The 23,615-nt window shown below is 37.8% G+C and overlaps 1 protein-coding gene across 5 annotated transcripts in view; it reads left to right on the top strand.

Annotated features, from left to right (window-relative positions):
• GABRB3 (gamma-aminobutyric acid type A receptor subunit beta3) overlaps positions 1-23,615 on the top strand; it is a 196,269-nt gene that overhangs the window by 154,226 nt on the left and 18,428 nt on the right. For all 5 annotated transcript variants that reach the window (XM_074815009.1, XM_074815011.1, XM_074815010.1 and 2 more), the window contains 4 exons: positions 7,788-8,008; positions 13,562-13,644; positions 14,753-14,890; positions 22,344-22,496. In XM_074815009.1, coding sequence (XP_074671110.1) covers positions 7,788-8,008; positions 13,562-13,644; positions 14,753-14,890; positions 22,344-22,496 — 595 coding nt within the window. The remainder of the gene's footprint in view (positions 1-7,787; positions 8,009-13,561; positions 13,645-14,752; positions 14,891-22,343; positions 22,497-23,615) is intronic.

Below are 23,615 nucleotides of genomic sequence, written 5' to 3' on the forward strand. Positions count from 1 at the left end.
GTGAGATTGGCTGGCTCTCAGAGACAGCAAATGAATAGGTTTGGAGGTGAGAAAATTTAAAAAGTTTTCCCCACAGTGGGAGTAAATATTCCTTTTTTAAACCAAAAAGTGTGGATGTGAACAGATATGTATTTCCATTTTCATTCAAGTGCATGTTTCCCTTAGCTCTCTGTTCCTAAATATAGTTTTATTTGTTAACTCTGGAGTGATTAAAAAAAATTGTATGCGTTCTGAAGTCCCTTTAGAAAGGTCTTTTTACAATTTTATGGTGGCAAAAAGACTGTAGACTTTTCAGTCTGAAATACAGGTTTACTAAAAATTCTTCAGTCATTGCAAGTAAGAGGGGTATGGAGCATATATTTATGATCACAGTATTTGAAACACATGGAGGCTCTTAACTACCTCCATCACTGCTGTCCTGGAACACCTTGCAGACACTAAAATAGTATGCAATAGTCTAAGAAATAGGAAGACCTGAACAAATACAACAAATAATATCAACTTATAGGGCTTTCTTTGAGTTTTGTTTTTCCTTCTGATTTTTATTGATAATTCAAGTAATGCCAAAGAGAGGTATAAGTTGATCTATTTATGGAAAAAACAAAGTAGAAGTGTGAGAAGTCCTTTATTTTCTAAAATGGGTACCTGGTAGATCCCAAATTTGTAGCCTCTGTTCATATCTCATTACAGAAAAAAAAATCCCATAGCTTTAAGATTTTAGGGCACTAGCTTGTTTCTCCAGCTCACTTGTGGCACATCCTGCTACTGTGTAGGAGGCACAATCCATTAGTTGTCAGTTCCCATCTCTCTAAGGTCAGCTGCCTCAATCGTGGGAACCAGCTGACAGTTGATAAAGGTTGATTTTTTTTCTTCCTGTAGGTTGTTAGCAGGATTTCAATTAGTGCAATTAAATGTACCTGTTTTCTTGAGGTCCTGTCAGCTCTAAAATAAATAAATTTATGCTTCATGAAGCAAGTTCAGTGCCTCACTGAGCCTAGCATTATTTTTCTTTCTTATAAGTCTTTTTTTAAGGATATTTGGTGGTTTTTTTCTCACTTGATCTCCTTTAAAGTTTTCAAGAATAGCATGTAAACATTTGACATTCCTATTTCTGTTCCTCTTTTTAAGGAGGGCCCCATCAGATACTGAATTTTATGTTCTATCTGTCTGTCATCAAATGCATTTTGTTTGCAGTTTGCCACACAATCTTTGGACGGATCTTCAAGAGTGTAGTGAAAGACCATACTTCTTTCAGCTAGCTTTCTGCCACCAGATCAGAGAGTATGATACCCCTGATCTGTAAAGGTGTATGTTAGTTTTACTGTGATCAGTCCTTTGGGAATAGAAACTCCTGATTACCGAGACGCTTATGGTGTTGTAATACCTGTGATACTCTGAGTCAGAGAAGGAATATTGAAGTATTCTCCCCCCACCCCCATCTGTCAGGGATTAAATAGCCCGGACTGCCTTCTTACTGTCCTGACTTATGTCCCTGAACTGAAATATTTGCAGGAACTTTGTTCTTTCTCTCTCCATATTTGCCTACCAAAGCTCAGCCTAAGCACTTGCTGCTTTGTCAGTTGGTGTCCTCTGATGTTCGGGTGAGGGAACACCCCAGGAGCAGGAAGGCATCCCCCTCAGTTTGTTGTGGGCAGAGGAACACAGAGAGAGAAAAGCCAAAACCCAGCTTTTGAAGAATAAGCTCCATGGCTGTGGCAGGAAGGTGCTGTGGAGCAGTACCAGCTGAGGGTGCCCGGCTGCTCCCTTCATTCCTGTTGAAAAGATTGTCTTCTGTTGCAGTGACCACCACCTGTCCCCGAAAAGCTAGGGAGAAGCTGTTTTGGCTCGTTGCTATGTCAACCGTGCTCCCTTTGCCTGCAGAAAGCTGATCACTGGTTGGTATGGCAACCCTCCTCGGAGGACCCAGAACTGCTCTGTGGGGGACAGGCGCTTTGGAGAAGGCACCGTGGTTGCTGTGGAGGTAGAAACTCTTGGGCCAAGGGGTATGAGAGGGCAGGAAAGATCCACACAATCATATGTTTATTTGGAAAACTGTTTTGTAGCATCAAGTGGGTTCTTGGAGGCTAAATATTTCCTTAGATCTAGTTATAACACTATCCTTGTGTGTTTCAGTAGAAGAGGTAAAAAAATTATGGTAATTTAGTACAAAGAATACCAAGACAACATGGATGTATGGAGGGTCACACTGAATTCAGTGTAATTGAGCTGCTTTAGCATTGCATTTTCTGAACAGAAGAGTATTTTAGCCACATTTAGCCACACAGAAGAGTGTTTTAGCTTGGGAAAATAGATGCCATGGTTTCAACCTGTTGCTATTAAAGGATTTTTGAGTGGTGTCAGAGAAGCCTGAGTCAGGATCTTATAGGTGGGATGAATCTTTACTATAACATCAGGTAGACCAAGAAATGTTAGAGGAACGTGCTTTGGTGGGATAGAGTGGATACACGTGTGTGTCTGTATGCGTGCGCACGTCTCCTTCACTTAGGTTGCTCATGAACTACATCTAACACCAGAGAGGTTCTGTTCAGGCCATTTTCTTGTAAAAGACTTTGCAGAACAGTAGACTTTGGTGATTTTCTCAATTCACTGACAATTAAGTAATGCATGGTTTAGACGTTGGGCAAATCAAAATGTCAACATGTGAAATATAATGTAATTTTTTTCTTTAATAAAATTTTTCTTTAATATGAAAGTTGCTGAAGCTTTTAGAAAATTCTGAATGCTGAGAAAAATTGTGCGATAATCTCACATAACCGAATAGTATTTCTGGTAAATTCTGACTTCCTAAGGTTAGCCTTTCTGAATACATCTTTATTAAATTCATATTTAGCTACTATTTCGCTGTATAAATTAATGTGTGCATGAATCTATTTCTCTGGTGTCTTCTGTGTATGGTAGGGGGACAGACTTACAGCTATTTTGTCAAAGCATAGGATTCATGAGTTCCGCTTTGCAGCTCATTTGGTCTTATTGGGAATAATGTAACTCAATCATCAATGCTTCAGAAAAAGCTCCTTATGCTACAGCAGGCATATCTAATTTTTGAAATTGTGTGGACGGTGAGGGAAGAGACCTTGAAGTTATACAGAGACTAAGGCATGGATTTTAAAGATATCTTTTTATCTGCTGAATGAGTGTTTACTTTATTGACCCATCAAAAAATAAACAATACAAAGGCTGATGGTAATAATCACATTTGTCGGTTGGTCAAGAAAACAAAGATGTGAATTTACATCCAAATGCAAATCTAAAACAGGAACCTGCATTTCAAGCAGGTACAAGGCTGTCTTCCCAGGCAGTGGAATAGTTCATTTTTGCATATATTTCCAGTAATTTTCAATATATTTATTTATTTTGCATGAATAATTTCTTCTGCTTAACTGCCATATTAACAGTATTCCATCATAATTATTAATTGTAGTGTACTATCTAGCAGTCATTTTGAAGAAACACAACATTTTTACAGCTAATGGAAAACTTTAACATCCTTGATACATAACACAGTAAGACTGTAAACAGTGATAGTCAATTTCAGGGCATTATTGCTGCTATAATGTTGTTAATTCTATTTTGATAAGCAAACTATATTTTTAAATCTTTCTTTCCCTTTTATTGAGTGCAGGAGAGAAAAGCTAAAGATAACAAACCCTATAATAGAAAACAAATTATTGTTTGCTTTTAGTATTACAGCATATTAGTATTTATCGTTCACTAGTCCTATAGTCAGTGCATTGGGTACTGTACAGTAGCATACTGCAATACATTCTGCCTGTCTGAAGTGTCTTTGTAGTTGAATCATGGTCGTGCTTCCTACATGGTACGTTCAGTCTGTGGAGAGACAAATACCATGTAGAAAACAGTTAAAAATTTCTTTGTATGTGGTTAGGACATACAATATTTGTGAGTCTCTATAATTCTTGCTTAAGATGTTTTGCAATCACTGATAATGCACATGAAGAACACGGATATATTATACTCTATTTAAGCATCTTTACCATTGTATCTAAATTCCTTCTCAAGTATTATCTACTACTTGAGGTTTTTTCTTTTGTGGGTTTTTTTTCTCCCCTCAGGGAAAACTATGTTGAAAAAACATCAGCACACCTTTCTATGTGCCTTTCCTTACATTAATGGCATCGTTGCAGTGCTAGAAAGCCAATGATGCTCATCACCGTTCTTTATCCTTGTAGGATGTTCCATGGTCTTTGAATACACAAATGCAAGCTCATGTTGCCTGTGCAGTGCAGCTTTTCCCATTTTGAGGACATTTCTCCTGTACTTCAGAAGACCATGTTTGTCCTCTGTCAGGGCTTTGAGTGCTTTTGTTACCATGCTCAACCTGAAGCATCTATTACTGTGAGGAATGGAAGAGGGGAAAGGAGGACCTTGAATGTGGCATGGTATTGTATGGGGAAAAAAATATGATTTATGGAGGTCTTTGCTGCTGAGAAAATTGTCCACTGCTCTGTGCAGTAGTTAGAATTTCCTAAAGCTGGCAGCTCAGTGTCATCTTTGACATATAATAGCATCCTAATACCGTAGCTGTAGTGGGATTAATCTCTTCTAGCTTTAGACATCTACCCTCTTGATCTCTATATCAGAGCTAGTCATCACAAGCTCCCCTGGAGACAGGTGGCCCTTAATAAACTTTGCAGGCTACTTACCTAGGGGTAAGAGTCCGTTTTCTCATTTTACCTGACAAATACCTAGTGCACTTTTTCCAGTCCACACTGAAACCATTTTTGCGTTTTCCTCTGGAGTATAGAAAAGGGGAAAACTTTCTTTATGAGTACAAAGCCTAGCAAATTAGTTAATCAAAGAATGAGAGCTGACATCCTTATGGGTTTTAATAAGCTTAGTTTCTGCTGGTGGTGCCTTCGGTAGAGCCACCCTAAGGAACTGGCCTTTACTGATCATTTTATCCCTCCTCACACAACCCAGCAGTTTCAGTGCAGTTCTAATACGAGTTTGCTGCTGCTTTTGCTTTGAGGTGATTGGAAAAAGTGTCATGGTGAACAAGGATGGTTCATATTAATTCTTTCTATCCCATCATCTTCAGAGCAGGTGAGGCTGACAGACCACAAATGTACAGATTATTTACAGATTAAATATAAATTATTTACATTATTTACAGATTAAATGTACAAATTATTTCACATGCAATAATGTACTTTTTTTAAAAATAACGTTTCAGAGTATCATTACTTTCAATATGTGCAAATAGTCATGCATTAGCAGACATATAGATAGGGCTTTTTTATTTAAAATTAAGATTAAATAAGTGAAGGTTAATTGAGAAAGCACTAATGAAATTTGTACCTTAGAGGATATATTTTGGAAGTTTGTCTTTCAGTCAAGGCACTGAAAGTTCTTGATGTTTACTGGATGCTTCTATTTCTGTGTGTAATTTGTAAACTTTTTTCTCTGTTGTTCCCTGCCATAGTAAATTTTGTTATTTAAAAATAAAATGACAAACTATTATTGCTTGCTCTGTTATATGTTTTACTTAGGTAATTAATTACTGCGTTCGTTAGCTGTTAACATGTATTTTATCTCAAGACAAAGGAAGAAGGAGGCTAGCCTAAAGCTCTCTTCTGTTCAAATGTACTGCTTCTCTTACATTTTGATGCTAGCTGGTTCACTTCTTTCAATTCTGTGCAGTGCCACCCCATTTCTTTATTTCTGTTTAGCATTATTTTGTGCATATACTGTGCATTTACACATAGTGAGCTTTTGATGTACTCGTGTGTCCACAGCTTTTATAATCCCCGATTTCTTGACATTGATGTGCAAACCATTATAGAAGCCAAGTACATAGCAGATTTTAAACATTAATAGAAAAAAAAGCTTTGATTAAGTCAAAACAGAGCTGGTAGAGGATATTCATTCTAATGCATCTGTGTCAGAAAATTGGTTGCAGAGAACATAAGAAGAGATGTGGTCTCCCTGATGTGCTAATGGGAGCGAGGCACATGCACCCAGTGTAGCATGTACTTCATTCACTGATGACGAGGGACCATTAGTCCCACCGAAGAAAGCTTCTGACAGGAAGGTCAGAGCACGTTCTCCTGAGCAGTCATGTCGGATTTGAGTTTTGAGGAATGAGCTTCCTTCCAGGCAGTTCCACACAGGCTCCTTTCTCGCATCACCGGGACCTTTTGTTACCAAAGGTCTCCTATTAGTTTCCTAAAATGGGAACAACTTGTCCTTGATATCTATAATAATTTATTTTTCTAAGAAATTAAATTTGATTTCTTAAAACTATGGCAGCTCCCTCATTAAAAACAATGAATCATGGAATAAAAAATGCAGAGGCTCTGAGTGTGAAAGATGCACTCAAGTTTCATGTGATTTCAAGGGAAGACTGTAGGGCTTGAGGGAAGCAGGGCAGGATCAGTGTCTGAAATTGGGTTGTCTCCACATGAAACCTATTACAAGAATGGACCATTCCCAACAGCCATACTTAGAAAGCCTGAGCATCCTTTTCCCAAACAAGCAGCAAGCCTGAGGGGTTTTGCATCACCAGCTTGTAGAACCAGATGCAAATGCAGGTACCCTGTGGTTTGTACACCTGCTGCTAAATATTTAAATGTGTTTGGAGATCACATAAATTTCTCTGTGTTTTGTGAAGAGTTTCATGAAGAGTTTATCATTTAGAGCACTTCTGTAATTTGGAAATCAGAGTTTTAATGGCCTGTATGGTCTCATTTTTTTCATTGTTAAATACAGCGGCATTATCATACCTAAAAACAATGTTTTATTTAATTGTAAATGTTCATTTCCACATATAAGAAAGTATTATTTTCATAAAAGTAGGCTTTCTAAAACCAAAAATGTCCTTCTGCACTTTGAAAGTTATGATGGAAGGAAAAAACAAAGGTTTTTCTTTTCTAATAGAAAATTTTGCTATTTCATGTGAATTTTTTTTTTTCAATTTTGCTGGCACCTAAAATGTTCCCAGACATTTTATTTTTTATAATACCATGAAGCTAATGAATGAGGCCTATTGTCTAAGACTTTCAAAGTGTTTCAATATAGTGTTATTATGACATGACCAAGTCAGGTTAGCAAATTCTGAAATTAAGTAAAGAATTTTAAAATGGATGTTTTAAGATTCTGTATCCACGTTTAGGCTTTTATGTTAGAGATCACAGCTCATAGCAGGCACCACGAACCTTAATTGACAAAATTATGAAAACCAAACATGGACATTCATGATTTTACTACAATTCACTGTGCTTCTAAGTACCAACGTAGCCTGTTGATAAGAAAACCTTTATGTCACTACAAGATGTAATCTCACACAAAGGGATATTATACATCTTTGCAGATTATTTTTCAGACAGAAATGTCTGTACTGCTTCAGAATACTTTGAATGTTTTTCCATTCATCTGTCATTTTTAGAAATGGGGAAGATGGCAGCATTTACCTATTATCTCATTTATCATTCCACAGACATCATAATTTCGGGTAGTTGTCAGGGGAACTACATGACAGAAAAGGGGGAGCAGGACAAAAGATACTAATTCTAGCTGAATTTCTTATGATTTGAAATGCTCCCTTAGACTAGAGTGATACTTGAATTATTGGAATTATTTAATAATTGATAGGAATATGTAATGGTTTCATTAAGCATTTTTTTCAATAATATATTTAAATATAAATTAAACCAACAGCAAAATAAGCTAGTGACAGGGAAAAGAAATATTCTTCTACTTACACCAAGTGTGATTGACTGTTGTGCTTCTCTTTTTTTCCTTGCCAGGATTACACTTTGACTATGTATTTTCAACAGTATTGGAGAGATAAAAGGCTGGCTTATGCTGGCATACCTCTCAACCTCACACTTGATAACCGAGTGGCAGATCAACTCTGGGTACCTGACACTTACTTCTTAAATGACAAAAAATCATTTGTGCATGGCGTCACCGTGAAGAATCGAATGATTCGCCTTCACCCAGATGGAACGGTGCTTTATGGCCTCAGGTCTGTACTTCCATGATGATGGTTTCATCACTGTCGTTATGTATTGTTGGTATTTGCTTCCTGGTACAAGGTTATTACAACCATTGGGTAGCGTATTATGTAACCTTCCCTATAACTCTGAAAGATGCCCGTAGAAAACAAATGACACACTCGATGTTTCTTAATTTTGCCAGAAGCGCCTTCAGTCAGGTTTTATCTGTTTCTGTAGAGTCACCATATCTGGAAAGCCCACTGGCTATAGGAAGCAGAAAGGCATGCATTAACTGTAAACCTGAAAATTTTGTCCAGAATACAGGCAGTAAGATTGAATGTGTGTTCTTATGTTGTCTCCTGATGTGTGTGTAGTCAGTAAAGCCACAAGCAGCCCTTGTTGAATGGAGTCAGCCACAGTTAAGACCATGACTATGGGTACCTTCAATGATTTCTTCAACCAGGGATCAGCATTGCAATGTGTTATATTTCAAACCAGAGGTACAAAGGGACCTTACATTACCCTGCTTTCCATGTATTTTAGGCTTGACCTGTGTTTTCTTTGTTTTCTGTCATTGCTTTTATGGTTAGGAATGCCGAAAAATCATTCCTTAATAAACTTAACTACACTAGCAAAAATCTTAATGGAAGACTTTGTAGTATCAAAAAGTTGCTTTCTTTTAACAGGTTACTGTATTTGCTCCAGTGGTTTAAACTGTACCAGCAAAACAAATCTTTGCCAGTGGAAGCTCCATTTCCATCATAGGAACTTGTGTTTTTAAGCATAGATAATACTCAAGATGGCTGCACATAATAGGTAGTGCAGGGTAAAGAGTCCCTAGTATAAAAATAAATGAGATCTGAAAAGTGGTGCAGATGGATTATATGTCTAGTATCATTATTTTACCTGCTTTTGGTTTTTATCGACAGTTGAACTTTTTACCTTTCTTGGGTCTTGGCCCTCACCTCTTTAACTCCTATTACATATCATGTGTGGGCTATAATTGGGTGAATCTTTCTAAGACAAAATAAAAATAGACTCAGCCTATTAGGAAATGTTAAAGAAGTTGAGGTTGTTCAGGAAATACTGTCTCTATAATTAACTGGTTTTAGCAAAAGGAGGCTTTCATCTATTGACCCAGTATGGAACACTGCAGGCTTAGGATTCTTTCTACAAGTAGTTAAATGTCAAAAAAATGCTGCAAGATATTTTTGTTTCATTTACCTCAAGAACCATCCCCACAAGCAATGTAATAAAAAAGTGATGATTAGAACTCTTGTGATTGTAATTATGTATAGAAGTCTTTCTGTGATACTCTAAAAACATTTGGAGTCATTCAGGTGAGGATTATCTATCATAAAATAGTGTATTTGAATAAGTTAGCTTCCTCTTCTGCAAAACGTAAATGTCCACAAGCAGATTGCATTTCACTTGATAGTATTTGCTTAGCAGTTATCTCACCAGTGGCACACTTCTTTCCATTGCCTTTCCTCTGAAAGCACAGAATATCCAGGGTCAGACATCCATGGTTTGAAGCAGCTGAGTTACTTAATGAGGATAACTGTCTGAAAGTAAATCTTGGCAAGATATAGGACATTGTGATCAGAAGGAAGAAAATACCCGAGCCTTAGCTCCACTGTTGTGCTTTATGTTGCTCTACTGCTAGCCTATCTTCTTGTGTTGTGGCTTCAGAGCACGCCAATGGCACTGGCCTCAAGCTGCAGTCTGGAGGCAATGATTCATCCTGTGGGCTGAGATCGGAACTTGGAGTTTTATGTGCCACAAAACACAGGGTCACTGAGAATAACATGGGAAATTTTGGAGGGTTGCAACCGATTATAGAATATCCACAGAGCAAAGCAGTTCCTCAAAAAATATATAATGAAAGTGATCCCGAGGCCACAGTGGCTCTGTGTTCTCTTCTGAACAATGAAGAATTTATCATAGTTTTGAAAGACTTGACCTTCAGTTATCCAAGGTTTCTCTCTACTTCAGTGAAAGCAGTTTGCTACTGCAGGAAAAGTCTGTGAGAGTAGGGGAATGGGACAGTAGCTTCTTGAAGTTCAACCCATTTCTGGAGCACTTTTTTCTTTGGGCATGATGCCACATTGTTCCACCTTGTTCAGAACAATGTACAAGACATACGATGATACAACAGCTTTTTTTTCATAGTAGACCAAAAAAGAAATAATGACATTATAGATTGGTGATCAAAAATAGTCTTTCCAACTGCTTGTGTGTTTGCCATTTATAGTCCTCTTGTTCTCAGGCAGTACAATGCTAAATGTTATGAATAAATAGAGTGGAGGAAAATATGCATTTTGTCTCAAAGGACTCATGTGGTTATCACCCATATATAAAACATGATGGATGTTTGCAATGTGAAAAGATTAGTTGTGATCGGTCAGACAAGGCAAATGCACTTACTTCTGGTTTGTTTTGGATGAATGTATTTCTGTATCAAGATGAAAAGAGAATTGAATTAGCCATCAGGACTGTGATCTAGTCACAGAAGTATTCATATTGCTTAGACTGGTTTCTATTGTAAACTTTTGTGGGACATACCCTTCTGTCAATTTTTTGTGCAGCACCTCCCAGCACATCACAGGTATGGTTCCTATACAGTATAGCAATATAATCAAAGTCAATCAGCCTGGTAATAAAGCAGCAGAGGAGGATAAGAGAATCTATATCCAGAGGAAAGATAACTGGAGTAGGGAATTTAAACAATTAAAAATATTTCCTTTGTGTATTGCTTTCACCCAGAATGTATGTGTATCTGTGTGCTGATTTATCTTTGTCTGGCTCATAATTGTTTCTCTGTCACTGCTGTGATGATGAGTTCTTGAAACCTTATTGTCCTGCTGTGTCAGGAAGCATCCCCATAAAAATTAAACCCGCTCTTCTTGGGAGTGTGCAGAAGCCTGAGCAATTAACATTTGCTTTTGGTGAGCATTTGTGCAAGTAAAATTTGGTTGCTTGAGTGTTCATTCAGTAGGGACCTCTGAGCACTCAACTTACTTGGAGTAAATGGGGTAGATCTGTTTCTATCTATATCTAGCCATATTTTCTTTTCTATTTTCTATTATGAAATTAAAAACATACATTTTGCTGTAGTGTAAAAAGTTACTTGAGCAAGAATGTGCAGTTTCTGGTACTGGAACTTGTGACACAGAACCACTATGGTATGTGAACAGGCCAAAATAAAAATACATTCTTTAAAAAGTGATAAGGCAATCAGTAAGTTGAACTCCAGTTTGCCAGCTGCGTAATTTTTAATAATTCTGTCAAATTAATCATTTGTAAGTGCATGTGTTCTGTGCAGCTGGTGTTTAAAGCTAGTTATACAACATAATGGTCAAGATCCTGGTACCACACTCCCTCTTGTATCAAGTTAGCTTATGTGGATTCTGCTGCAGGATCTTAAGTGAGACCCAGGTCAGTGCAGGGGAATGTACTAAAGCATGGGATTGAAGCCTCATAGCAGCAATGCCCAGGTGTGCCTGCTTGTTTTACTTTGAGCACAGTTATCAGCTGACTCAGGAGCAAGATCATTTGATTACACAATCAGTATGGCTTTGTAAAGCTGATCACTGCTCAGACCTTGCTCATCAGTGATCACAGATTTAAGACTAAATTTTCTCCTCTAAGACCCTATGCTAGTCAAAGTTTTATATGCTTAGCCAGAGCTGCTAGTAGTCATTATATTGAGGAGATACTAATCTCCATAATTAATCGCCGTGTGTCTAGCACCTTGCTTGGGGGTCCAGAAAGGCACTTGCAAATGTCGATTGCAGAGAAGATATCCCCCTAAACTGCAGAGCAGCTGAGGAATTACTGTTTGTAAACTATTCCAGCCCACTGGGACAGCATCTCCCAGAAGGCAGCTGGAGTAAGTTTGACCTAAGTACCCTCCTGTTGTACAATATTTGGTACCTGAAAGCCTGTAGGACTAACATAAGGGTATTCAGAGGACACTCAGAGTGAACAGCGGTGACACAGACAAGATCATGCCATAGGTAAGGCTGGGAAGGACAAAGGTCAGCTGTGTGCCTTTCTCACTGGCTACTGGTAGGAACACAAGTGAGAAGGTTTGCTGAGCAACAGATCCTTGAGCTTCTTCCTCTCCTAGCTCAACCTTGATTTGGGCTCATACAACTGTCTCTCCTTGTGCAAAGAATTTATAATACTTTCATGCAAAAGCACCTTCTCAGTCAGAGAAGGTTGTCCTATGAGATAGTTGTAATGGTCTTAATCACTTACTTTGGATATTATGTAGTGATCCATCTGAAATAACCTATATGTTAAGGATAAGCATTCTTTCCTTCCTTTTCTGGGAGATTGGGTAGGGCATTCATAATAACAACATGGGGGTTGTTTACTGTGAAAGAGGTGAAGAAAGGCACCAACTATTTTTCTCCTCTTGAAATGCTGCCCCTGAATGTTTAAGTAGTTTACCAGATTAGAAGACTAATTTCAGAAGGTTAAGGTATTAAAGGGAAATCTTCAAAATGGAGAAAACACATGGACAAAACTTTAACACTTAGGGTTCCAGCTTTTAGAGGTATGTTTAAGGCATTTCCCCTCTTGTATTATTGGCATAAATTATCACCAGAATGTTATTTGTTTAGAAACTAACTGTGTACAAGGTCCATCTCTTGTTTATATCAGAAAAGGATCAGTAAGGAGTGGACCTAGTCAGGGCCAGAAGAGAATTTAAATGTGAAATTTATATGAAGCCATTGTAAAGAAAATGATACATAATAATGTACATACTCTTGATGAAGGCTGTGATTCAGCAAAACACTGAAATACACTGAAGATTGTGAACTTATGCTTATATCTGTCTAATATATAAATCCATTAATTTAAAAATAAAATGCGAATGCTGTGTGAAGCTGTTAATACAATTGTTTTGATTATACATGTGTATTGTTGACACTCCTAATATACAAGAGCTTGAAAAATGCAGATTCATCAATAGTGAAATGTTTTGCAAAGTCATCTTTAGTGTGCACATTGTCTGCATTGAAGATAGAGAAGCAAAAATGTATTGTTATTTGGGGAGAGAATTTAAAATTCAATACGGCGCTTCATTACAAAATCCTCTTTAAATTTGAAAACTAGAGAAGTAGAAGCAACTTTGAAATAAAGCACTTTGCTGGACGTAAAACATCTTTTCAACATTTCAGGTTTTTTCTAGAGCTGCTACAAAACCAAGGAATCAGTTATTGACACAGGTCTAATCATTTTGACATTTGTAGCAGACTTGTTTTGCTTCACATTTTCTGATATAAAGTCATATTTTTTAATCTCAGCAAATGTTTGTGTAATATTTGCGTATGCGGATAGGTCCATTGAACCCCAAAGGGACTGGTTGCATAAGGGTAAGTCAGAGTGAGTCGTTCCATTGCAGGCAGTGTAACCACTGTTGTATTAAGGTGCTGCTTAATGTAAAACCGTGGACCAGATTCTCAATTATTGTAAACTATTCTTTGGAGAGTCCTCACTTTGAAAAATAAGCAACAACAAAATCTGGATTATTGTCTGTACAGTAATTCTATTTAATGTTTGTATTTCAGAATCACAACCACTGCAGCTTGTATGATGGACTTGAGAAGATACCCATTAGATGAGCAAAACTGTACTCTGGAAATAGAAAGCTGTACGTACATAAGAAAATGCATGTAAAACCTAGTTCAGATGCGGGGCAGTTTTCCTTTTGTAGAACTGTGTAATATTTAAACTGGTATCTATAAACACTATGTGAATCATGTAATTATCACCCTTTGGATTTTTTGTTTGGACCTTTAAAAAAATATAAGGGGACATCTATTTCTAGATGTATGGATATATCCTAGAAAAATGGGTTTAGGGCAGAATTAAGTCATTTATTGCTCCAGCCTGACTTGGCAGAGGCAATGACTGGATGCTTTTCTTCAACACAAGAGAATGAATGTTCATATTTTAATCAGATTCATTTTCAAGAGAGAAAACACTGTGATATCATTTTCTTTCAGTATGTTTTATTATGCATAGATGATCTTGCCACAGGACCCCCCCAGGCTTTCAGATCCACCCCTTTTACTATTTACAGTTGTGTTCCAAACAGAACCAGATTCTCTCTTCCACCTAGTCGTGTCCTAGGATTGCAATATTCAGATGTATATTTGTGCTTCAAGTGTTCCTGCTCCATTTCTGCTACTGGCTGGAGATTGTGGCCATATACAGAAAATACTAGTATGTATTCTGTATTCAGCTGTAGTCCTCCACTACAGAAGCTAATGGAAATGGTGTAGCTCACACTCTTTAGTGTGAGTGGAAAAGATCTGCCCCAATTATGTTTGTCTGTATTCATTGAATAATCCACCTTCTTCTGGTGATTATCAGCATAAATATACACTTGGTTTCAGTGCTAAATGCATATGATGTCTTAAATCATGCTAATCTGCAATTTTGCAGATTGTTGAGTAGCATTTTCTGTCTCATTGGGGCTGTTAATCCCCATGTAAATTTTATGAGAGTGATACAAAAAAAAAAAAAAAAAAAAAAAAAGAAAGAAAACAGAGTATTTCGCCTCAAACTCCTGGGCAGACTGTAATGGCTCAGCTCTTCAGGAGACCTTCCCACAGGCATACAGAACAAAATACCATACAGCACTCCAGCTGTTCTGATTCTCTTCATTGTTTCAAATGACAAACTCTGTGTACTGTGTTTGAAGCTACATTTGAGTCTGCTGTTATTTCTGACTTACTCTCCTGCTTTGCCCGCAGATGGCTACACAACTGACGACATAGAGTTCTACTGGAGAGGTGGAGATAACGCAGTCACTGGCGTGGAGAGGATTGAGCTTCCTCAGTTCTCCATCGTGGAATATAGACTGGTGTCAAAGAATGTTGTCTTTGCCACAGGCAAGTATTGTAATTTGCCCATTTAGTGTTTAATTTCCTTGTGTATGATAATTACTGTTTTATTAATCATAATTAATCATAATTAATCATAATTATATATAGTCTGTGTTGTGTGTTTAGCTAAAGAAATTACTTACTTGATAAAGCCTGGAGGTAGGAGCCTATGCAATATAATTTCTTGATTATTTTTCTTTTTCTTATGTGTGTGATACTTAACCAGACACCTAAATATCTATGATCTAAATAAATATGAAGTCGTTCACCTCTGAATTATGAGTTTAAATGTAGCCTACGGGGTTACTGATCATACATCAGTATGTTTTGGCATACTAGGTCAAAAAGCCACCATTTTTATGAAAAAGTTGTTGTTGTATAGTGAATGTAAAGTCTTTTGTATCTTGATTTCCACTGATGGGTATATAGTACTGTATACATATCCAGTGCGTTTGTCATCATTGTTAAGATGCTAAAATTCAATCCCTATGTTTCCTCCTTGTTTCCTTGAAGATGTAATAAAAGTTACTGATAACTCACAGATGTCTTCAGGTGACAAAGCACAATGTTGATTTACGTGTTTAATATTAGATACCAGCATAGGAAAATGATGTTATATGTGACAAGACCAAAGCAACACAGCCATCAGCAAGTGTGGGGCCACTGTTTGGGACCTCCAGATTTTCAGTGCTCTTCAGTCCATGGAAGTGTGCTGTTCCATCTGTCCCAGCACACTAGAACAAATGAAGCACAGCTCTATTATGTTTGTAAGCATCACTTCACCCACTCTTTGGACACAGCATCTGTTTCAAAGTACACAGAAACACAAGTTGTATTTCAGAACAAAATGTAAATATTGCTGGGATTGAAATTAATATGACAGGATTTGCCAACTGTATATCATTGTGAATGGAAGGGGGTTTTTTCTGTAGAGAAACAGATACTCTAATCCTATATCCTTCTGTTCTGCAGCTAGTGTGACCTTTAGCAGCCAGGGCTGACCTGCCCCTCCACAGGACTGGATATGCTTTTGTAGGATGGCTGTTTTGGACAACAGTGGGAATACAGAGAATTTATAACAGTCCAAAGCCACCTTTTAGTTCAGTATGAAATATTTCAGTAAAGGCATGATTTAGTAATTTAGAGATGAGAGAGGTTTGTTACATTCAGGAAAAAGAGAAATACAAAGAGCTGTGAGACAAGTATGAGAAAGAATGAAAACTAGGAGTAGACATTTATATGACTGACCAAATTTTCAGAACTATAACAATGCTTTCCAAAAAAACTTGTGGAAAGGGTAAAAAAGTCTCACGCTTCAGAGTTTAAGACAGCTTGACATTAGGGAGTAGGATGAGACATCAAAGAGAACAGATTCCTCCACCTTTCTTGTACCATTTTCTGAAGCGTATGATTTTTGTCACTGATGAAGACACAATACCGATTTTACTATTATTTTGGTACTGGACATTATGAAAATGCTTGATTAATTATGATATTTTGTGACAAGTATTTCCATGCAGGGCAAACATCACATTTTTTTCTCAAAACCACATATTTAATTCTAAATCTGAAGCATGCTAGTGAATCTGACAGATAAAGCCAGCACAGTCTTTTCAAATTTCTTCTCAAGACCCTACTTTCTTACGGTCCTAGTAATTAGGGTCAGTTTCTACATTTTTGTGGAAAGTAAGTTGGGTATGCTTTTTTTTTTTGGCTTTGAGGTTACTGAAGTCTCAGGGGAAGATATTGGTTCTTTGAGCACAATATCTCAGTGAACATTTCAGAGATTTCAGTACTAGGGTGCTTTGATTGTATAAAACTAAAAGAAGACTTCAGAGTCATGTCATAAACCACTTTTGGAGAAATTTCTTCTACCCTCCACGAGGAACAGTGATGTATAATCTTGCGTTACTTATGCAAATAGAAAAATCTGTTCCCATAGTTACTATGAAGAAGCAACGGTAAGCATGTTAAAAACCCCATAGATAATGACAGAAAGCTGTGCGGGGCTGCATGAATACTGAAGGAACTGCATGCATATTGAAGCATAACATTGGAATTAAAAATTTTCTTGCCAAATTAGCAAAACAGGTCTGGAAAAAAAGTATAAAAAAGTCAGTATGGACAAGTGCAAAATACAACATCTGTACAACTAAATATTCCTATCCAAATTCAGGATAGGGAATACCAGGTTAGGCCAGGGTTCTGCATGTAGAAATCTGGGAGTTGCTGTTGATCTCAGACTGAACATGAGCCAATAACATCTTTTGGGAAAAAAAAACAACAAAGCAATCCTGTAAGGAGTCTGACTTGCATTGCTAAGGCCTCAGCTGAGTATTTGTGGTCATGGATAGTGCTCTTCAAGACAGTTGTGGAGCAATAGAAGAGGGTCTGGGGAAAATTAGTAAGTATGAGTGGAAGTCTAGAAAATGGAATACCTGAGGTTACCAGAGAAACAGGTATAATTGTGTAGTTTACAAAAAGAGAACACTTGGTGGGAATTAAATAAAAGTCTTCAACAGTCTAGAAGATAAAGACACGGGCAATATCCTGTTCTCTTTATTCCTGATGGAAAGAAGAGGAAGTAGTATTTAAATTGCTAAATTGCTATGAAGAAGAAAAATCTGGTTTAACTATCCTTCTGACACTAGCTGAAGGCCATACAGGCTACCATAAAGCATCTAAAATGGCACTGGATGCCTGTGTGTCAGTTACTGATTTAAGCCCAGAGTCAAATTATATCAAATCAGTACTGTCAATGGAGTCTAAAGAGCTATTCAGCTCTTGAACACCTCTATTCTGTTAAGTGAATAGCTCATAGGACAGTATTCAGTTGCCTAAACATAGGTATCTGGTGCCTCTTGAGATGCTGTAGAGCATCCTGCTTAGCAGTTAGGCTGCTGTTCTGGAGTCTTACAGTCTTGTGTCCTGTGTGACAATCTAGCTTCAGAATTAATTACTTAACTAACATTAAGTTCTACTCTTCAGTAGCCTAATGCATCTCAAATGGCATTAGATACATCTGTACAGGCAATTAAATCACACCCTTAGAATCAGCTGGCTGTAGGTCTAGATCTCCATGGTTTACACTGAGAGCTTATGCAACATCCATGTATAAATATCTACATGCAAACACCTGAAATTTAGTGCCTAGACCTGTGAGCTGAATCTGCCTCCTAAACGTTTGTTATCCAGAAATGCTAAGAAGCTGAACAGGAATGGGGATATGTAAAACACCACGTAAAAGCTTCAAGATGCATAGCAATCACAGCCAGATTAGCAACCTGTCAGTAAGAGGAGGGTAGTCTTAAAAGATTTGAAAATTAATTATTTGCTGTATTTTGAAAGATCAATTTATAAAGTACATTTCCAATTAGCCGAAGAACCTTCCCAGAAGAACAGATTAAAATAAGAATTCTGTAAGTGACCAACTCTGTTATCTTGGTTCATACTCGGATAAAATAGCAAGAGACCAATTTAGCCTTGGAGCTAGGTATTTCAGCTTGCTAGCTTTTAATGAAATTGAAACAGAAACAAGTAATTACTTTTTACCAGGTGCCCAAATATATGAAAGAGGAATATTTTGGGCTCAGTTATTGATTAAGTATTTGTTTCCATGCCTGCATTCTCAATACTGTTGTTAGATTTAAATACTTCAGGCCAAATTCTGTTATTTCTGTACTATTTGAATTAGCCCATAGACTTCAACATGTTATATGAGAGGGGAGGAAGGGTAACAAATGTGGTCCCTGAACAGCAACACTGTTCTTTAGGCAAAAAACAAATGTTAACAACTAGAATTTCCTTGTAATTAATCTCTAAATGGACTGAGCCTTAATTGACAAATCACTATCCAAGCATAATCAGGCAAGTAACAGTGTAATTGTTGAGTTCACGAAGAAATCAATTTTTATTAAATAAATTACACAAGATGGTTCCTTCTTAGATAAATAAAGATCTAGGCTTACAGTCCTTGTTTGATGCAGGTTAGGACCCATCCTTTTCACTGAGCTTTAGCCATCCAGACAAAGAGGGGGAAATAAGTAGGGGAAATAAGGAATGTTCCTTCTTTTAATTCTTTTTTCCACAGATTCTTGTGGTCTGTTTTCTGGAGATGAGATATTATAGCAGAGATGGCAGGTTGGAGGCAGGGCCAACAGATCATCTGTGAAGGCATAAAAGCAATACAGGTGAAAGTAATACAAACTTTTGTAGTCTCAGGGAGACCTACCTAAAGGAGAACTCTGGCTGCATAGTATGAAAAAACAAGGCTACCAGTTCATGTTTCAGTTTCAACCTGAACTGTACAAAGACTATTCCGAAATTTCCTGAGATCCAGACCTCCCAATAAAATTTGAGCTTGCAAAATCACCACAAACCATGGTGGCATTCTACTTACCTCTGTGAAACTGAGCAATGTGTCGACTCCAGTAAGTAGCTGTAGTGCCAGCAAGACTTTTGGTTAGATTGTCCAGGAGCCACAGAACCTCAAAACCTACCCTGACACTTCCAGGGCTGGGATTCATCTTTCTCTGATTTAAGGTGAATATAATTTCAGTGTTTACTGAACAACTAGGTATCTTAGTTGATGGGAATCTAGTCAATACAGTCGATGAAGTCTGGAAAATTCAGTCCACCAATAGGAATCTATTTTAAGAGGAGATGGATAATTCTATAGGTTTCATTTACTAGATTGACTAGATGAACTGACTCTCCTGTAAATATAATTGGAGCTTAGACATCTAGCTCATGTGTATGCAGTTCAAGTGAGTCTCTTAATCAACTGCTATTGGAGGTTGCGTAGGACAGCCTTCTTCATCTCCAGCTGCTGATCAAAAAGATGTAGGGGCTCTGTCATATCCACCACCTGCAAGCTGGTGTCTGAGATGTCATAGGGCATCTCAAAAGGAACAGTGCACCTTCAGATTCATAGCTAAATCTCTCTTGTTGCAGTGCAACCCCCACTCTAGCACAGGAGGACAGACAGCACTGACAGCTCTGGCCCTAGGTATAGTTCTTGGATTTCTAGCTTCAGCATAAAGAACCCAGTGCTTGAAACAACTTTATGTTGATGTCTCTGGCCTTGAGGCAATCTGGAGAGTCCACCTTTAAGGCCAGGTCCCACAAGTTTCAGTAATTACCTTATCTCATTAGATGGAGATAGTGATGAGGTAATAGGTGATGGTCCTGGGTGAAGCATTTGAGATAAATGTCTGAAGTTTGCTCTGTTATACTGTTTCTCAGTTCAGGATTTCATTACTGAACATCACTGACATATGTGACGTGTTACTTGTCTCCACTGTTGATACACACTTCCTCCATCCACACCTTTTTCCCTGCCTTATCGATAGCAAAGTGCTCTCATCTTTCTCTGAGGTTCTCCAATGCATCCAGGGTCCTTGGCATTGGAGCAGCCCAAGAAGAGGCTTTGATTCAGTGTTTCATTTCCACTGAACCTTCTTGCATGAATCCTTCAGACTATTTATCAGAGAATCAGTATTCTGTGTGAGATTTTTCAGTCATCACCTCTATCAATGATATTCTGCAGACACCCAAACCTGGACAGGACTTTTGGAAAGAAAGAGATTTATAGAGCATCCTTTGCATGGGTGGTGTATTATATGAAATAATTTTCCTCAGCAGAGCTTTATAAAGATTTCTGTCAGATGCACTACTCTTATTGCAGAAAGGTCATCCGGTCTGCTACATTTTTAATGTATTTCATGATGGCAGGGTATGCTCCTGTTTTATTTACCTAGTCTGCAGACACAGGGCCATGGAAACCGTTTTATGAGAAGCTCAATGAAAAAGATAATCTTTGTTAGCAAAAAAGCAGGTATGGTTTCAAAGAGAGAATTTGTCTTTTGACATGAAATGTTCATTAGAAGATGAAGATGTTAAGCAAGCTAAAGTCTCAATGATTCTTTGCTGAAAATTATGTTGACTGCTTTAGATAGAAAACCTTGGTCTGATTTTCATGATGAAATAAATTATTCTGACTCCACCAATATTCTTCTATTGGTGAAACTAGAAGGCATTTCATCCTGAAAAAAATTACTAGTGATTCAAGTAATCACAGCAGCCAAATGCATCTACCAGATATTTCTTTTTCCAGTGATAGTTCTTCTGAGATTAATAAAACAGTTAAGGATAGTTGCATAAAGTTGGATACTCCCTGGATGCTTCTGCTGCCTGGAAATGGTGTAGCATTTTTTCTGTCATATGGCTCAAAGTATACCAAACTATCAGGAATGTGATGAAGAAAAATCTGCAGTTTTCTCTTCCTTTTTAAGCTTTCTCTCTCAGGAAATCCCATCATTCTTGTGTATATGGGCAAATGTAATTTCTTATGCTCATATCCAAACATATGAACATAATTTAAAGGGAAGTTTGTAATTTGTTTGTTTCTAGATGTAATCTTTCATATCTTGCACATGTTTGTATTAGAATGGGTGGGATGTGATCTGATATCAAGTTGGGACCCCAGTATGTTCAGAAATTTTTTTACGATGTTGACTATAGCTAGAGCTTTTAGATGAGCTATTTATTAGAAGTATCATGTCTGAGACTTGTAATGCAAACACTAAAATCATGAAGCTAATGTGTGAATGACTACTTTTTCCTTGTACAGCTGTACTCAGATTTAATCCTCTTTGCATTAGGTGAAAGAAGTCACAATTTTTTAAACGGAGATTTCTAAATATATAAAATACATTCAGTAAGATTAACAGCAATTTTGAAATACACCAGTTTGAAGTTAAATAATAAAATGTTTTGTTTGAAATGTTGACATTGAGGTTATTATTTTTTTATTATTTATTTGCTCCAGTTGTAACAATTCATGAATCCTATATGTATACTGTATATATATAAACACACACGTACAAAATCATCTTTGTTTTGCTTAAAATATTTTTGGAAGAAAAATTCTGTCTGGCTCTGATGTTAGAGGATCTGGTCTGAAGGCTTTTCATCAGTGGGATTCATTACAATTTATTTTTGACACCACAGGTAGCATGTTTCTCATAGTTCAGATGTAATTAAGAATTGCCATCTCATGAACAACTCTTCCATGTAAATAAAAAACTGCACATTACTAATCCTCTCAATATAAATACTATTCATAAAACTGTGTATTTGAATAAGCATTTTACTTGGAGACCTAAGCATCTGTTTTTAAAAACTAACCGGTGCTCACCCATCTGTTCAATGATATAGAATAATTTACGCTCTCTCTTTTCCTCACAAATACAAATTGGTTGGATATTACTATATTCACTGCAAGGTTTCTTTTAATACCAAACAGTAGTACAGTGAAGGTGTTCTCCCTACTGTTCTGCAGATGTCATACTACCCCATAAAATTAGCATGCTTTAGTTTCTACGGAAACTGAAGACAACTATCTGCAAGTGTCTTCTCTTCAGTATAAATAACACTGTTTTCCCCTCCCTTTCCTCAGGTGCCTATCCAAGACTCTCACTGAGCTTCAGGTTGAAGAGAAATATTGGATACTTTATTCTCCAAACCTACATGCCCTCCATACTGATTACCATTTTATCATGGGTGTCATTCTGGATCAATTATGATGCATCAGCAGCAAGAGTTGCCCTTGGTATGTGCTAAGAATGAGTGGGACATTAAAATGTCAGACTGAATGTAGCCTTCAGAGGTTGTTAAAGACTGCAATGTGATGTCAGTGTTTTGATATTCCAAAATCATTTACGTCAAAATCATGTCATCCAGTATTGCCTCAAAAGTGATGTTTTTCCCTGCATGCAAGAATGTAGCTATCACTAACTCTCTGACATGAGCAGCTCATACTGGTCCCAGCCTTGTTCTCATCAAAGTTAATGTTGTTGTCAGTAGCTTCAGTGAGGGACCAGCTCCAGAATCATACTCCAGGGGCTTGAGCATGTAGTCCAGCTCAGTGTGGGAAGACAAGTGTGGCTCCAAGCTGCCTCCTGAGGTCTGGGGTGCTTTAACTGACAGTGGCAGGAACAGACCTCAAGAACCATGTGCTGGTTCAGAACACAGGGGCATATCAGCTATGGACCATGACATCCCGCCTAACCCTCAGAATACACAGTATGCTAAGTGTATTTTTATGACAGCTTAAAGTGCTGTTTACCTCATGACATAAAAACACAGATTTGGCACAGGTTGGTGATCCCTGTCCAAGACCTTTTCAGATCAAAGTATCCTTTGGATAAGGGAAGGTGGCTTCACAATATCTCACAGGAAATATTTCATCTATTACACAAGCATACTCAGACAAGGAAGATTAAATGGATCAAGATTAAATGGATCCATAAGTCCTTATGACTACTGCTGCCTCTCATCTTTTCCCCTCTTTCCTCTCCTCTCCTCTCCTCTCCTCTCCTCTCCTCTCCTCTCCTCTCCTCTCCTCTCCTCTCCTCTCCTCTCCTCTCCTCTCCTCTCCTCTCCTCTCCTCTCCTCTCCTCTCCTCTCCTCTCCTCTCCTCTCCTCTCCTCTCCTCTCCTCTCCTCTCCTCTCCTCTCCTCTCCTCTCCTCTCCTCTCCTCTCCTCTCCCTCTCCCTCTCCCTCTCCCTCTCCCTCTCCCTCTCCCTCTCCCTCTCCCTCTCCCTCTCCCTCTCCCTCTCCCTCTCCCTCTCCTCCTCCTCTCCTCTTCCTCTCCTCTTCCTCTCCTCTTCTTAAATCAGGAATATATTCCCTAATTCCCTTATTTTTCTGATACATACCACAGCAAACC

The sequence above is a fragment of the Strix aluco genome, chromosome 2 (assembly GCF_031877795.1).
Source record: "Strix aluco isolate bStrAlu1 chromosome 2, bStrAlu1.hap1, whole genome shotgun sequence".
Classification (NCBI taxonomy): Eukaryota; Metazoa; Chordata; class Aves; order Strigiformes; family Strigidae; genus Strix; species Strix aluco.